We start from the raw sequence: 16,213 nt of genomic DNA on the forward strand, positions 1-16,213 counted from the left end.
TCCATTTCTTTTTTATTATTAATAATATTACTCCGTGATGGACGCAGAGAGAAAAATGAGTGATTGGTAAGTAAACTTATTAGAGGCTTGTAGTTACGTTGGTCCATGTTTGAATGGAAGACATAAGAAATACTTGTCGCATGTAGCTGAAGGGCATATTTTTATTATATCAGTCTTTATCTTCAAAGACCCATTGAATAAGGGTGAGTTTGGATAGACGATTGGGTGCAGTGCGGTGCGTTTAGCTTACTTTTTGTTTCACACTACAATATCGCTATAGTATTTAATCTCCTCGCCATCACTGTTTTTACACTAACTATAGACAAACGCACCGCCCATCCAAACTTACCCTAAGTAAGTCGGACGGAAATCCTTCAGTTTACTAAAATTACTATATATATATATTAATACCAAAGTCTTTTTTACACACATAAATTATGAATCAATCAATTATAATAGTATTTGTAAATGTATTTTTTTTAAATATACGGTTTATAAAAAAATAGAAGGTTTAATTTGGTGCTTGTACTTTAAAAATATCCAATGTGATACTTGAACTATAAATTTATGTATTATTTAATACTTATATTTTCATAAAATGTCTAACCTGATACTTAAACTATCATCATATATATTATTATGGTATTTTTATAACTATGAGAAACCCATTTTATTTCACTCGCAAAGAGCTGAGCTCTGGAATTACAATAATCAGACCACATTTATTGCCTCTACCTTGGCTTTCATAAGAAAATGGCCTTACCCCTTTTAATTGAAACTAATTGGGTATTTCTCCTGTTTGTTTGGGAAAAACAGCCCCCAATGTTTCTCATATGCCGGTTCTTTATTGTTCTCATCAAACATCGCAAACAAGTAAACTTCTATTGCTTTTCCAGGTTTCCTCGGAGTCCCCTTGCGCTGATTCACATGTCGAACCAAATTCGTATTGTAAGTCCTCGCATTATTAACACTCGTAGCCGTTCCACCGGCCGACGGCCACCCACTTTCCGAAACAACAATGTCCAAACTTCCCCCACCAACCCTCTCCAAGGCAGCGTAAAATGCATCCAACATCGCGTCGAAAAGGTTCTGGTACCGATATGGACCATCTGTCACAACGACAGATGGTGCCGTAAAGAGAGCATAGTCTAGACGAACATCTCTTGGATTTTCCATGTGGCTAAAGTAGGGATATACATTAACAAGTAATGGAGCTCTGTTGTTCCTCAAGAAGGTTATGACTGGACCGAGAAGTTGTTGGTAATCGCCACGAAGTTTGCCTTGAGACGGAGGGAAAGATACTTCCATAGCACCGAAAAACGTAGCCGTAGAAACTTTGATTCGGTTCCCTAAGCCTGCTTTAACTATTGCATTATGAACGTTCTGCATTGCTGGGAAAAGGAACCGAGCAAATGGATCCCATGGCTTTACTTCGTTCCCGACAGCGATGTATCGAAAATTAACGGTGCTGTATCGCCTGACGTTATCTTGAACCCATCGATCAGCATTGGCTTGACTAGCTGCAAGGAATTCGAGTCTAGGATTCGAAACATCTAATAGCAGCCTGATGTTGGTACCTCCGAGGGCTCGTAGGGCAGCTTCGTTGGGAGCGTAGAGTCGCGATTGTTGGATGCCTTTTCTTCTGTAAATATCGATTACTTCGGCTGCTGGCGGCAAGTTATTTCCCATCATTCCATAACAAACTCCAACTTGGGCATCTGCATGACATTAGTTCCACAATGCCTTAATTTTAAAATCAAACATTTTACACTTTGAATAGCTTTTCGGATTGGACTCTAAAAACTCAAAACTGAGTTCAATAGAATATTTTAACGTAAATCTTTTATCACTTTGCTCGTGGTTCACTCCATACTCACAAAGTCACAATACCGATTACAGAAAGTATCTGTTAGGAGTTTAGAAAGTATCTGCTAGTAGTTTAGGGGACAACGATTTACTCCTACCAATGGTGCGTGAGATATAAAAAAAATACAGATTTTCAATTTTTAAAATTCATAAAAATATTTGTCTTGTTGTCTTGTGATTAGTGATTTTTAAAAGTTTCGCCAAATTAATCTAATTTCATAAATTTTAAAATTATATATAAACTTTAATTTGATACAATTATATATAAATGAAAATTTGATTATGATTAAAATATACTCATGGATCCATGCATGCCCTACAATGAAACCTTTCGAAATTATAAAATTTTAATTTTATTTTTAAAAAATTATAAAAATATGAGCTATAAAAATGATGAAATTATATTTTTATTTTTATAAACTAAAAGTCAGATATAGAAGGAAAACTCCAACAATTACAAATACCGAAAAAAGAAGAATATAGAAAATATCTCAGTTACGCCAAAAAGAATACACATATGACAGATGTTGATGTTTTTAAAAAAACAAAATATTCTCCCAAAATTTATAATTTTATTTTACCTCCAAAAATAGTTTCTAGTTATGGGTCTGTATAAATGATTCACTAAGAAACATAAAGAGTGTAAAGAATGAAAGGGAGACCTGCGGTTTTGAAGATAGCCAATAGCAACCCAGAAAGCAGAAGAAGCATAGTTGAATGCATGATGGCATCGGCCATTGGCTGATAAAAGATTTTATTATTCTGGAAGTGCTGTGATGCCTCTAACACCAACTCTCACCGCCCTTTTTTATACAGAAATTACAGCCCAGGATGGTGTTCGCTGGCAGGTCTAGTATTCCTATATATATATGAAATTATGGTACATGAATTAAAACTCTTACCACCATTAATTCAAGCCTAACTTTGCCATTTGTTTATTGGCAGTTTTTGAGCGCCCTGCCCACTCGTATAGTACTCCACTGAAAAGTCTTTGATTCATCATCTCCTTTTCTTATTTATTTATATATATATTGAATACGAAATTAATATCAATGGAAGACTTTGATATAACTCATTAATTCTCTACTCAAACTTCGTTTTTAGTTAACCATTTTCTAGTGTCATTAGGGAGAATGTCAAATTTGCTTTTAATATTTACATCTTTTATTAATTTAATCATTATTTTTAATTAAATTTAACTCTTAATCTTTTGAAAATAGTCAAATTTAAAAAGAGTCGAATTAATTTTTAATAGAAAGTTAAATTTTGAAATTTTTTTAAAATAATAATGATTAAATTTAAATAAAAGGATTAAATTGATAACAATATAAATATTGAAATTATACCCGTAATTAATAATATGACTCCGTTATGGACGCGTTGAAAATGTTGAGTCACGAGTCAGATAATGGCATTTTATTAGAGTCTTTAGGTCGGTCCATGTTTGAATGGAAGATATTTTTTTAAGATAAGAAATACTTGCCGCATGTTTGTTGACTAATAGTAATAATAGTGATGGTAAATATATTTTTAAAAAATATAAAATTTATGAAAAGAAAATAATGTCAAATTACATTTTCACCTGTACTTTTATAAAATATTTAATGTGTTATCTATACTTTAAAGATGTATAATGTGATGTCTAAAATATTAAAAATTAATTCAGAAAGTAGTCGGATAATAGCCGAAACCATTTTATTTAACTTAGAAGTGAGCAGAACGCACCCAATTATATAAAATTACAGTAGACATCCACGCTTATTTGCCTCTATATATGGCCTATGCTGCCTTCTTTAGAGGCGATGACAATGGTAAACTTTAGTATACCCGAGACTGAGAGAAATGGCTTTACCGGTTTTAATTGAAACTAATGGAGTATTTCTCCTGTTTTTTTGGGAAAAACAACCCCCAATGTTTCTCATATGCCGGTTCTTTTTCATTCTCATCAAACATCGCAAACAGGTAAGCTACTATAGCTTTTTCGGGTTTCTTCGGAGTCCCCTTACCCTGGTTCACATGTTGAACCAATTTCGTGTTGTAAGTCATTGCGTTATCGACACTCGTGGCCTGTCCACCGTCTGATGGCCAACCAGTTTCCGAAACAACAATGTCCACTGATACCCCACCGGCTTTCTCCAGGGCAGAGTAAAAGGTATCCAGCATCGCGTCGAAAAGGTACTGGTACTGCAACGAACCATCCTGCACAACAGCAGACGGTGCCGTAAAGAGAGCATAGTCAAGAGGAACATGTTCGGGGTCTCCGATGTGGCTAAAGTAGGGATACGTGTTAACAAGCAATGGAGCTTGATTGTCCCTCAAGAAAGTTATGACTTGGCCAAGAAGTTTCTGATATTCAGGATCTAAACTGCCCTTCGATGGAGGGAAAGATGATTTATCAATAGCAGCGAAAAACGTAGCGGTGGAAACTTTGATCTGATCCCCTAGGCCTGCATTAACTATTGCGGTACGAATGTTCTGCATTGCCGGAAAAAGGGATTGAGCAAATGAATCTGTAGGCTTTACTTCATTCCCGACAGCGATGTATCGGAAATTAACAGTGTTGTATTTCTTTATGTTGTCTTCAACCCATTGATCAGCATTGGCTTGACTCGCAGCAACGGATTCAAGGTTTGCACTCGGAAGATCTAACAGCAGCTCAATGTTGGTACCACCGAGGGCTTGCAGAGCATCTGGGTTCGGATCATAGAGCCGCATTCGTTTGATGCCCTTTTGTTTGAAAAGGTCGATAACTTCTGCTGCTGGTGGCAAGTCATTTGCCTTCATTCCATAACAAACACCAACTTCAGCACCTGCATCACATTAATTCCACAATGCCTTAATTTTAAAATCGTCTTACCCTTTAAATGGCTTCTGGTTTAGGGTTTTTATTTATTTGTTTTTTAAGGATCCAAACCAAGACTGTTTTTAAATGAACACTTCAACTCAAACTTGTGGTTCAGTCGACTTATAGTTTAGGGTTAGGAGTTTAATTTGATAATGGTAAATTTTTAATTCTAATCCCTCCAATATGATCTCATTTGAGATTTAAATTTTATATTTTAATTTTACATAATTTGATTATCTACTTTTATGATAACATTAATTAGCCTAAATGGTTATCATCCTCAACTATTTCGAGGTAGATTTTTTGTGTTAAAAATGTGTTTTTAAAAAAACAATTATATATACGCATATAAAATAATAGTCAAATTATAGTTTTAACTATATTCATATTTTGGATTTAATATTTATATTTTAAATTGAAATAATTTGGGCATCTACTTTTACGATGACATTAGCTAGTCCAAATTAAGAACATCTTTAATTGTTCTAGTTAAAATGCTAACATGAGTTTTTTATTTTAAAAAAAGTACTTTTCTAACACAAAAAATCTTTTCTAGAACAAAAGTTGGAATAAGTATTTTTTAAGGAAAAAAAATCGACCTCATCATGTTAATTGAAATAATTAAGGGTGTCAGTTGTTTGGACCAACTAATGATATTATAAGAATACAAGAATTAAATTATATCAAATTAAAATATCGATACTAAATCCAAAATTTAAATATAGTAGTGAGACCATAATCATAATTTTATTTAAACAATTTCTACCTAACCTAATCATTTGTCATTTAATTTAATAAAAAGTTGGATTTTGTTTTTAAAAAAATTCAAATGAACTACCAATTAGACCTAAATTTTTAGATTTGAATAATAGAGAAACTAAATTCTAAAAAATAAAAATACAAAAACTAAACTTCAAAGTTACAAAGAATACAAATATTTCAAACATATTTTAATCCTAAATTTTTTACTCAATTATTTGATAACAAACCAAATGCAAAGGATTGGCGAACCATGCTAATTTTTTAAAAAAAAATTATAGCTCTTTATATATATATATATATATGATGTATGATATATAACTTGATTTATTGAAATAATATAGATTTATAAGAAATGATTGTATGAAAATGTGATTCTATGTTATCCTTATCTCTATCTAATAGGAGAATAACAAATCAGATTTTTACTCCACATTTTTAGCATTTTTAGTTGGATTTGATTTTTTTTAGGAGGAAAAAACTGAGAATCAAGAAGAAAAATCTGATTTGTCATCATCGGCCTATTGGAAAAGAATAAAAATGACATAAAATCACAATTTTATACAATATCTTCTCATAAATTTATACCTACAAACCGCATAATAATTACAAACAAGTATTAGTAAGTAATGGACATATGAAAAATGTTGGAGATGCTTTGTACCTAAAGGAATTATTAAATGATAAAATTGAATTTTGCCTCCTCAAAAGAAAAATATTTTCTGGCTTTGGGTCTGTATATAGAAACATATAATTCATAAAGAAACACAAAAGATAGTGTAAAGAATGAAAGAGAGACCTGTGGTTTTGAAGATAGCCAATAGCAACCCCGAAAGCAGAAGAAGCATAGTTGAATGCATGATGGCATTGGCCATTGGCTAATAAAAGATTTTACTATTGTGGAAGTGCTGTGATGCCTCTAACACCAATTCTCAGCACCCTTTTATACAGAAATTACAGCTCAGGATTGTCTGCGTTGGCAGGTCCTTCGTTTACTAGCGCGCTGCCCCTTCCTTTACTTCATAGAAAAGTCTTGAGTCCTTCATGACGCATGGAAAAATTGAGTCTCATTATCTCATTTTCGTAACTACACTTATTAGACTCTTCCAATTACATGGTTTCTTTTCGGCTACTCATCGAGCCATGTTTGAATCCAAGACTTTTTTAAAAATGTTAGAAAACTGGCTTCGACGACCCATTAAATGTGAATGGACCGAAATCCTCAAGTTTAATAAAACCAAAATTTCTACCTCCAAAAAATAAAATCATAACATTTTTTTTCCGGATTTTAGGTTTGTAAATAGTGTACGATTCAATTAATTTATTAAATTCAACTTGCTCTAAAAAATATTATGATGACTTCCTGGGCCGGGCAATCTGGCCCTACCCGACGGCCCGCTCGAAATATGAGAGGGTTCGGGTAAAAATATAGGCCTGAAATATGAGTTTGGGCAAAAAAATCAGGCACCACTTTTTTTGGGCCGGGCCTGAATATAATAAATATATTTTTTAAAATTTAAAATACTTTTTTTAATTTTTTATTTTTAAAATAAATTTTTGGTGTTTATTAAAAAAATAGGTCAGGCCGGGCTGGACCGGATTCGGACTTAAAACTTTTTTCCGAGCCGGGCTTGGACAAAATTTTAGGCCCATATTTTGGGTCAAGCCTAGCCTAAGATGTAGGCCAAAAAAATTTTAGACCCAGCCCATGAGCACCTCTACTTGTGTATAATATTAATTTTTCATGTAACCGAATTAATACTTCACTCATTTGTTTCACGATTATGCCTACAAAAAGCACCTCATATAGTTTAACAGTAGTGTGAAAGACTTGTATCCCATGACCAATTTCAGTACAAAGCCAATATAAAATTCATGGCTTTTTTCTAGGAACATGGGACATAGCCTAGTTTGGTATAAAAGCTTGTTCTAACGATTCTTTGATGCAACCAATCCATCCTCGGTATTAGTAGACAACTGCATCTGTTAAAGAATACATACTTGATTTGGTCTTTTTTGAGGAAGATTAGTTATATTTTGAGTCAGGGATAAGAGGGGTTATTAAGGATGACAGTTCTGTGAAATGTTGGAGTGACAATTGATTGGGAAGAAACCCTCTCCGCTAGCTAGTACAAGGCCCTCTAACATTTTTGAAGGAGTTCGGTCTCTTGAACAAGTCTGCAATAGTTGGTCTTTTAGTGAGCATCATTCAATTTCTTACCAACTTCCAAAATATGTGATTGATGTGTTCTTAAGCATTCTTGTATCGTCTCCTAGCTTGGCTAGGATTTTGTTTGCTGTGGTCATTCGAAATCTAGATCCTTTACCCTGTCAAGTACCTACTCCTCCATCCTAGCAGGCAATGCTCCCTCTCTTGGCACCCCCTCTTCTAGCAATTTAAATCTCTAGAATTTGATAGGGAAAGCTCACCTTCCTCCAACATTAAATTTTTTTCCTTTGGAAATGTCGGTGGAAAGCTCTTCCCACCTAAACCTTTATGATCGTCGTGGTATGAACTTAATAGATCTTTGTCCTTTTTTGCTCTAATGAATAAGAATCCATTATCCATCTGTTTCGGGAATGTATATTGTCCAGCAATTGTAGAATTCTATTTATTTTCATTGTTGGTTTAGGTCTCCTCAACCGAGTAATTGGGAAGAATGGATTCAAGGTAATGTCACCTCAAAAAAGTGAGTCCAACATCCTTCAATTCCTTGGTTCATTGTTTTTCCTTTCGCCTTATGAGAAATTTGGTTGTGTCGTGATCCTTTAGTCTTTTCAAAGAATTTCAATCTTCCTGACATTGTTCCAGTTGCATGGAAACCTCCTCCGTCGGGATAGGTCAAATTGAATTCCGATGGTTATCTAAATAAAGTAGGATGATTATCCACGATCATTAGGGTCATTGGGTGATTGGCTCTTTTTGTCACACCCCTAATGCAATTAGTGTAAAAGTTGAACTTTGAGTACTCAGAGATGACCTAGTATTACCTCAAGACCTTAATATAGAAACCGTGAGATTGAAGTTTGTTGCGCGGAAGCGTGTGAAAGAGTAAAATTATTGTACTGAAAAATCACACTAAGTTCAATTCCCAGGAAAGAGAGGTAGATCACGAAGATCACTTAAATACCAAGTCTTTCCTAGCCAGAATATCCCTCTATCGTAATTTAATAGCACAATAAATCATTACAATCACATTCACAAAATATGCAAAACAAATAATAAAGAACACCAGAATTTTAATGAGGTTCAGCAAATTTTGCCTACGTCCTCGGGCACTACCAAATATATTTCACTCCAAAAATTACAAGTGAAATTTACAAATAGAGAGAGAGAATAATGCCTTAAGTAGAGAATGGCAATTATGGGATGAAGAAAGTAAGAAATGGTTAGGCCTATTTATAGTTGAGGTTCAAGGATCAACTTGCAATGTCCCTATACAATTAGGGACCAAAATTGCAATTATCCCATGCCAACTTTTAACCCAACTTGCCAACCAATTTTACTTTCTACTTTCGGTGCCCACCCTTTTTGACTTTTCAAACAATGGGTGGGTTCCAATAATCTCCACCTTGAAGATTTGATTAGGATAATCTTATTTTCACACAATTCTTTCTGCCTTTGACAACAATACTTGATAGTGCCTTCTTCAACTGTTAAACTTGCAGGATATTAATCAAGTTCCAACAATGTTCGAACTTGGTTGATGTTACCACCTTGGTCATCATATCTGCGGGATTATCTGCAGTCTTGATCTTCTGAAGACAAATTTTCCCCTCTTCAATAATTTCCCGCACAAAATGGAATCGTACGTCGATATGTTTTGTACGTGCATGATAGACTTGATTCTTTGCTAAATGAATAGCACTTTGACTATCGCAATACACGTTAATATGCTCCTGAACCAACCCCAAGGTTTTAGCCATACCTTGTAACCAAATAGCCTCCTTTACAGCCTCTGTTACAGCCATGTACTCGGCTTCTGTGGTTGACAATGCAACTGTAGACTGTAGTGTAGACTTCCAACTTATTGGTCCTCCAGCAAGTGTAAACACATAACCGGTGGTTGATCTTCGCTTGTCCAAATCACCGGCATAGTCAGAATCAACGTACCCAATAACACCTTTACCAAGTGTATTATCCTGGTTGAACAATAATCCAACATCCACGGTCTTCTGAATATACCGTAGAATCCATTTCACAGCTTGCCAATGTCCTTTTCCAGGATTATGCATATACCTGCTCACTATACTAACTGCCTGTGAAATGTCGGGTCTTGTATTATTCTTCGAGCTAAATATTTATCTTAATGGATATTATAGTCAACATGTATATATGTTTAACAAAAACCCGAAATCGACGCAGAGAAAAAGTTGAATTATGAGTCTCATAATGCACGGTATCTGTCATGTTCGTAACTTGACTCGGTTGCGTTGGTCCATGTTTGAATGGAATCACATATATATATATATATATATTAGAAAATAGTGGTTGTATGTAGTGCATGTAATCAGTCCATGCCCTCGACGACCCATTAAATGCGTAGGGACGGAAATATTCCAAGTTCCATAAAAATTAGTGTAAGATAAAATCAATATGTACGTTGTGCAATTTTCTATATAACAGTGGACAACTACCTGATTTAGCAGCCATCCCTTAATGTGGCTCCCATGAAACAGCACATTATAGGACTATTAAATTATAAGCCTCTCCTTTGAGTTATAAATAGGAAAAAAAATTAGAATATAGTTTATCTATAGTTGTTGATGGAATCGGTTTTCTTATTCAAATTTTTTTTAACAAACAGTTGATTTAGACTTCAAACAGTGGAGGTATTATATTTGATGTGTCTATACTTGATTTTTGCTCCAAAGTTTTATCTCTCGACTCTGATGAGAGCCTAAAAGGGTTTTTGGAATTTATCGGAAGTGCTTAGGGTCTACCATTCGCTAAGTGGTAGTGTTCTTAAAGGGATTCGGTTTAAATCCCACCAAGGCCAAAATGATAAAACATTTTCTTGGTGGATCCTAGACATTCTTGACAAATTCCATGAACCCCTTTGGACTCTCTTCAGAGTCAAAAGACAAAATCTCAATATTAAAATCAAACATAGTAATTCTGGGTACAATACAACCATTGTTCGAAGTTCAGATTAGCTACTTCAAGGACAACACTTCAAAGACTTCTCCCAATAAGAGAGTCGATTCCTCCTTAACAATAGTATTACATTGAGAATTAAGTTTATTTTTATTTCTTTGCTTATAATTTTTTATATTAGTTTGTAACTAATATTAAATTATTTATTTTTTACTCTTTGCAAAGGATAGTAACAAATTTTGAAAAGATGTAAAACGGAAATAGAGGATACCTGAATTGCTTTTATGAACCTTATGAATAATTTATGTGATAGTTCTGATCAAATAAAATATGTTATCCGTAATATGAGCTTAAAACTAATACTACGTTTAGTAGAAATTTATATTTTTGTAACATATTTTAAAATTAATTATAATTGATAATTAAAGAATTAATTAATTTTCATTTTATGCATAATTAAACGCTTGATAATATATATCATTGTTATTGTTAAGCATTCGAGGAACACGTTGAGTTTGCCTTTTTCCATTTACAATTGGGAAAATGCTTTATAAATTAACCCTTGCAAAAAATCCTTAGAATTTGATTTCATCCAGGTCCAGCGGCCTAACTATGACCCACTAGTATTGGGCCAACCAAGCAATCCCCGGTTCAGATGAGTCAGAACCAATTACCAATAGAGTTGTAATAAAATTCCGATGAATATTTTAATTTTTTTTGTTGTTTATATTTGTTTCCCGAGTTAAATGAATGAATATATTTTTAATTGTTGATGTATACGTTCGATTATAAGTTCATAAATTTAGGTCTTTAAATACTTAAGTTTGAGTCTTTAATTCAAATATCTGTTGTGCTTTCTATTAATTTAGTTCTATATTACTCGGATACTTATGAATATGTTATATTTATAATAGTAAAACTCTAAAAAAAATTATTTGCGAGCATATTCATTTAATTGAAATGGGCCATGACCACAACATTTTCTCAACCAACACAAAAAATAAACAAACAAACTCAAATAAACATAAATACGAACCCAAACATAATTCATTTACTCTTTGATCACTAAACTATGAAAAGATTTACGTTATAATCACTTAACTTTAAAAAAATATAAAATAATCACTAAAATTACAAAATATAAAAAGATTAATTATTAAACTCGCACTAATAAATACATTTAACAAATTGAAAGAGGAATTATCTAACATACGGGAGAAGGGAAAGGTAATAAGAGAATGATAATGGAAATTCCGAAAGACACGTTCTGACATCTAATTAAAACCCAAAAATCTTAAAATGGCGCGCCCTTACCGTTTTTCACCCAACAAACTCCCTTTCCGTTTTAAACTTTAAACGAACCCACACCCTCCACTTTCCCTCGTGTATCACACGACAGCCAAAATACAAACAGACACAATCCCTTCAAAAATATATATCCATCCATCCCGCTCTATAATTATTACCATTTTCCCGTCCCATTCCCTTCCCCTCCACATATCCCCTTCCATTCCTCTCCCAATCCAAACCATGAGAGAAATCCTTCACGTTCAAGGTGGCCAATGCGGGAACCAAATCGGTTCCAAGTTTTGGGAAGTGATTTGCGACGAGCACGGCGTCGATCCCACCGGAAGTTACACTGGAGATGAATCTTCGTCCTCTGATCTACAATTGGAACGGATCAATGTGTATTACAATGAGGCTTCTGGTGGAAGGTACGTTCCTCGTGCTGTTCTCATGGACCTTGAACCTGGTACTATGGATAGTATCAGATCCGGTCCCTATGGACAGATCTTTAGGCCCGATAATTTCGTGTTTGGACAATCCGGTGCGGGTAACAACTGGGCTAAAGGTCATTATACCGAAGGAGCTGAGTTGATTGATTCTGTTCTTGATGTTGTTCGTAAAGAGGCTGAGAATTGTGATTGCTTGCAAGGTATATACTATTATATACTACATGCGATTCCTCTGCCTTTTTTCATGTTTCTCTTAGATACTTTCATTTAGCTAAATTTCCGCGTTGATTTTGGTTCAAGTGATTCTGATCGTAGTATTTTCCTCATCCATTCCAACACACTTACTCTACTTATTTTTTATTCACATCAATGTTTATTTTTCTACGTTTCTGTTTAGAATTTGATATCCTCGGGCAAAAATCAATATACGGAATACAGATACAGCAATGGATGAATAAGTAAATATATATTCGAATTTAGCAGATTATTGATCATTAATGTTGTCGTTGAAGTAGAAGATTAATAATTTAATAGATGATTATTATTTTTGTTTCTTGTTTAATTAAAACCAAACTAGCAGGCAATTATTTGATCATACTACTCAGCTGTATTACGATATAACTTTCATTTCATGATAACGATATATATCTGCTTTCCTGTTGATTTGTTTTTCTTTGGCGTTGGCCATATCGAGGATAAAGTATCTTATTTTATCCATCCATGACACTGTAGAGAGTAGTAATATCTTGAATTTATGGTTGATCATAATTCACTGTGAAAATAAGTATAGAATCTGAGCTGCTTTTTGTCCAATTTGGAGGCAAAGGAATACATGTGTCTTTATCTTGATTGTGATTGACCAGCTGGATGTCGTTTTCTCCTTTATTGGATCAAATATTTTTTAGCTATTGTTTTGTTTCTTTGTAAAATTTAACATTAAGGTTAGATCTCATGGAAATTGATAAACTTCTCTATGCATTTGTTGGACCCTTGGCGACCCATACCAGCTCATCACCATGTAATTATTGTCTTTACATTATTGTTATCATGGGTTCTTCACATTTTAATACCTGAATTTTGAAGAAAAATGTAAAAAAAAAAATCTAAATGAGACTGGAGAATCATAACTAATGAGCATAATTACACCAACCATGTGGATATTTAATCTGTTTTATAGTAATAACAATGACACAGTACATTATAGAAATTGGGATTAGTATCAGATCTTGTTTATGCATATTTTTGAAGTACATTATACTAACAATGACATGTTAAATTATAATAAATGACCATATCTCTGGATCCTGATCTAGCTGAAATGGACTAATATTGTGATCATTTGTTCTGTTGTTGCTGTAATAATGTAATAACAATGTGTCATAGACAATGACAATGGTGAATTTTTAAGGCGGACTTTAAAACTATGTTCTTTGTTTGAGTTAAATACTTAAATTACTTTTTTGTCGAATCAGGTGTTTAAACTTTATTTTCGTAATCAATGTTGGCCCGTACATTTGTTAAAAAAACCCTTGCAGCCAATTAAGAAGCTACAGATCATTAAAATGGTGATGGTGGATTATTGAATCGAGTAACTTTAAGGGAGCCCAAAATAGATATGCCATTGTCATTTTGAATTGGTTAATGAAGCTCACTTGTTTATGTTATTTCTTGACCAGGCTTCCAGGTATGCCATTCACTTGGAGGAGGTACAGGCTCAGGCATGGGAACTCTCCTAATATCGAAAATTCGAGAGGAATATCCAGATAGGATGATGATGACATTCTCTGTTTTCCCTTCACCTAAAGTCTCTGACACAGTTGTGGAGCCATACAATGCCACCCTCTCCGTGCATCAGCTGGTAGAGAATGCTGATGAATGCATGGTTCTTGACAATGAGGCACTTTATGATATTTGTTTCCGGACTCTAAAGCTTACTACTCCTAGCTGTGAGTGATAGATTGTTCATTTTCACTATAATGTGAAACAATTTAGATTCTGAAATTAACACCAACACTAATAATTTTTCAGTTGGAGATTTGAACCATTTGATTTCTGCAACAATGAGTGGTGTAACATGCTGCTTGAGGTTCCCTGGACAGCTGAACTCCGACCTCCGAAAGTTAGCCGTAAATCTGATCCCATTCCCACGTCTTCACTTCTTTATGGTTGGATTCGCACCGCTCACATCCCGTGGTTCCCAGCATTACATTTCCCTCACCGTCCCAGAGCTGACACAACAAATGTGGGATGCCAAGAACATGATGTGCGCTGCCGATCCTCGTCACGGCCGTTACTTGACAGCCTCAGCTATGTTCCGAGGCAAAATGAGCACGAAAGAAGTTGATGAACAAATGATCAATGTCCAAAACAAGAATTCATCATACTTCGTGGAGTGGATTCCCAACAATGTGAAGTCCAGTGTCTGTGATATCCCACCAAAGGGTTTGAAGATGTCGTCGACATTTGTCGGGAACTCGACATCAATCCAAGAGATGTTTAGGAGGGTAAGTGAGCAATTCACAGCGATGTTCCGTCGCAAGGCCTTTTTGCATTGGTATACTGGTGAAGGGATGGATGAGATGGAATTCACCGAAGCGGAAAGTAACATGAACGACTTGGTGGCTGAATATCAGCAATACCAGGACGCCACGGTCGAGGAAGAGGGCGAGTACGAGGGGGAGGAAGGTGTGGAAGAGAACTACGAGTCTTAAAATATTTGGGCAATTATTATTACATATTTGCGGCTTTTACATGCTTATGTAATACTGTGTGGCTGTTGGTGTGTCTTTGTTTAACTCTGTATTTCCCAGGTTCAGGATTATGCTGTTTGCTCTTTCCAGACTATATTCAACATAAGTATTATCGGTTTTACTTAATAACCTCTGCTAATAAGGTCTTCCATGATTAAAGACATTGTTGTTTAACTAAGTTTAAAATATATTAATTCTATATTTTCATCATTTTGTTTATTAAATGTTAAGAAGTTGTATTTAATCAAAATACTTTAAGTATAGGAATGATAGAAGATTTTCATCTTTTAAACTAAAAGCAACGATAATTTCGATTTTACTAACGACTGTAATTTTTCAATTCTAACTAGTATTTTAATATAATAATCTAATTAGATGCATTAAAATAAAATATTAAATGCTAATCTAATGATAATTTGAATGTGGATAACTATCATATTTAACTAACAAATTTTTTCTTAAAATTAATGTTTTGCGGCAACTCAAAAAGTGTGTTTAAAACTTATAAGGAAATAAAGCAGGCAGGGAACTGGATGAATAAAATAAAAGTAGAAACAAAAAGGTATATGCATCAGTGTCATGGAAGTATGAGGTGCAGACATCGCTCGCAGTTAATGGGCGAGCTTCTCATACCTAGAATGTTCCCCTCTCCATAGAATCAAAATATTACTATCTCATTGTGCTCTGTGTCTATATATGCTTCTCAAAGTTTATATATTACAAGAAAAGGGGTTCCCTACGCTTGCTGGAAACTTAACCAAAACACAAAAACCTTGAATCCCATTGGGATTCTTATTTCGACTGATAAGCTTTATCCTTTCCTTCATTCACGCTCCTTAAAAACCCAATTAGAGAGTTTAGAGCTACTCCTACTCCAATGCAAATACAAAAGGAAGTATACAATTATTATTATATTATATCTTTTTAAGAAGATATTTATATGTTAAACCTTCAATTAATATTTTTTTTTTCTGGAAGTTGCATCCGGAGTCATAATTGTAATTACAATCATAATTGATCATTATAAAACACGATTAAATTAATAATCGGAATATATTTAAATATGCTGTCAATTGATTAAATTTTAGCTCTAAGAGAATGTGGATTCGAGCGTGCTAAAATGCGTTTATCCTCTTATTTAGGAAAATTAAAGAGAATA

The 16,213-nt window shown here is 34.1% G+C and overlaps 3 protein-coding genes across 3 annotated transcripts; 1 reads left to right on the forward strand and 2 right to left on the reverse strand.

The window, feature by feature from the left end:
- Nucleotides 1–655: 655 nt before the first annotated feature.
- On the reverse strand, nt 656–2,704 carry LOC107940715 (glucan endo-1,3-beta-glucosidase, basic isoform). The gene is made up of 2 exons (XM_016874158.2): nt 2,529–2,704; nt 656–1,718 (listed from the first exon to the last, which is right to left on the reverse strand). Exons 1-2 carry the CDS (start codon nt 2,602–2,604, stop codon nt 769–771), a joined length of 1,026 nt encoding a protein of 341 aa, XP_016729647.1. The 5' UTR covers nt 2,605–2,704; the 3' UTR covers nt 656–768.
- Nucleotides 2,705–3,525: 821 nt separating this feature from the next.
- Nucleotides 3,526–6,388, reverse strand: LOC107940712 (glucan endo-1,3-beta-glucosidase, basic isoform-like). Its single transcript, NM_001327439.2, has 2 exons — nt 6,270–6,388; nt 3,526–4,676 (listed from the first exon to the last, which is right to left on the reverse strand). Exons 1-2 carry the CDS (start codon nt 6,343–6,345, stop codon nt 3,724–3,726), a joined length of 1,029 nt encoding a protein of 342 aa, NP_001314368.2. The 5' UTR covers nt 6,346–6,388; the 3' UTR covers nt 3,526–3,723.
- A 5,511-nt stretch (nt 6,389–11,899) lies between these two features.
- Nucleotides 11,900–15,180, forward strand: LOC107940732 (tubulin beta-6 chain-like). Its single transcript, XM_016874178.2, has 3 exons — nt 11,900–12,504; nt 13,981–14,250; nt 14,333–15,180. Exons 1-3 carry the CDS (start codon nt 12,099–12,101, stop codon nt 15,013–15,015), a joined length of 1,359 nt encoding a protein of 452 aa, XP_016729667.1. The 5' UTR covers nt 11,900–12,098; the 3' UTR covers nt 15,016–15,180.
- Nucleotides 15,181–16,213: the final 1,033 nt, after the last annotated feature.

The sequence above is a fragment of the Gossypium hirsutum genome, chromosome D06 (assembly GCF_007990345.1).
Source record: "Gossypium hirsutum isolate 1008001.06 chromosome D06, Gossypium_hirsutum_v2.1, whole genome shotgun sequence".
Classification (NCBI taxonomy): domain Eukaryota; kingdom Viridiplantae; phylum Streptophyta; class Magnoliopsida; order Malvales; family Malvaceae; genus Gossypium; species Gossypium hirsutum.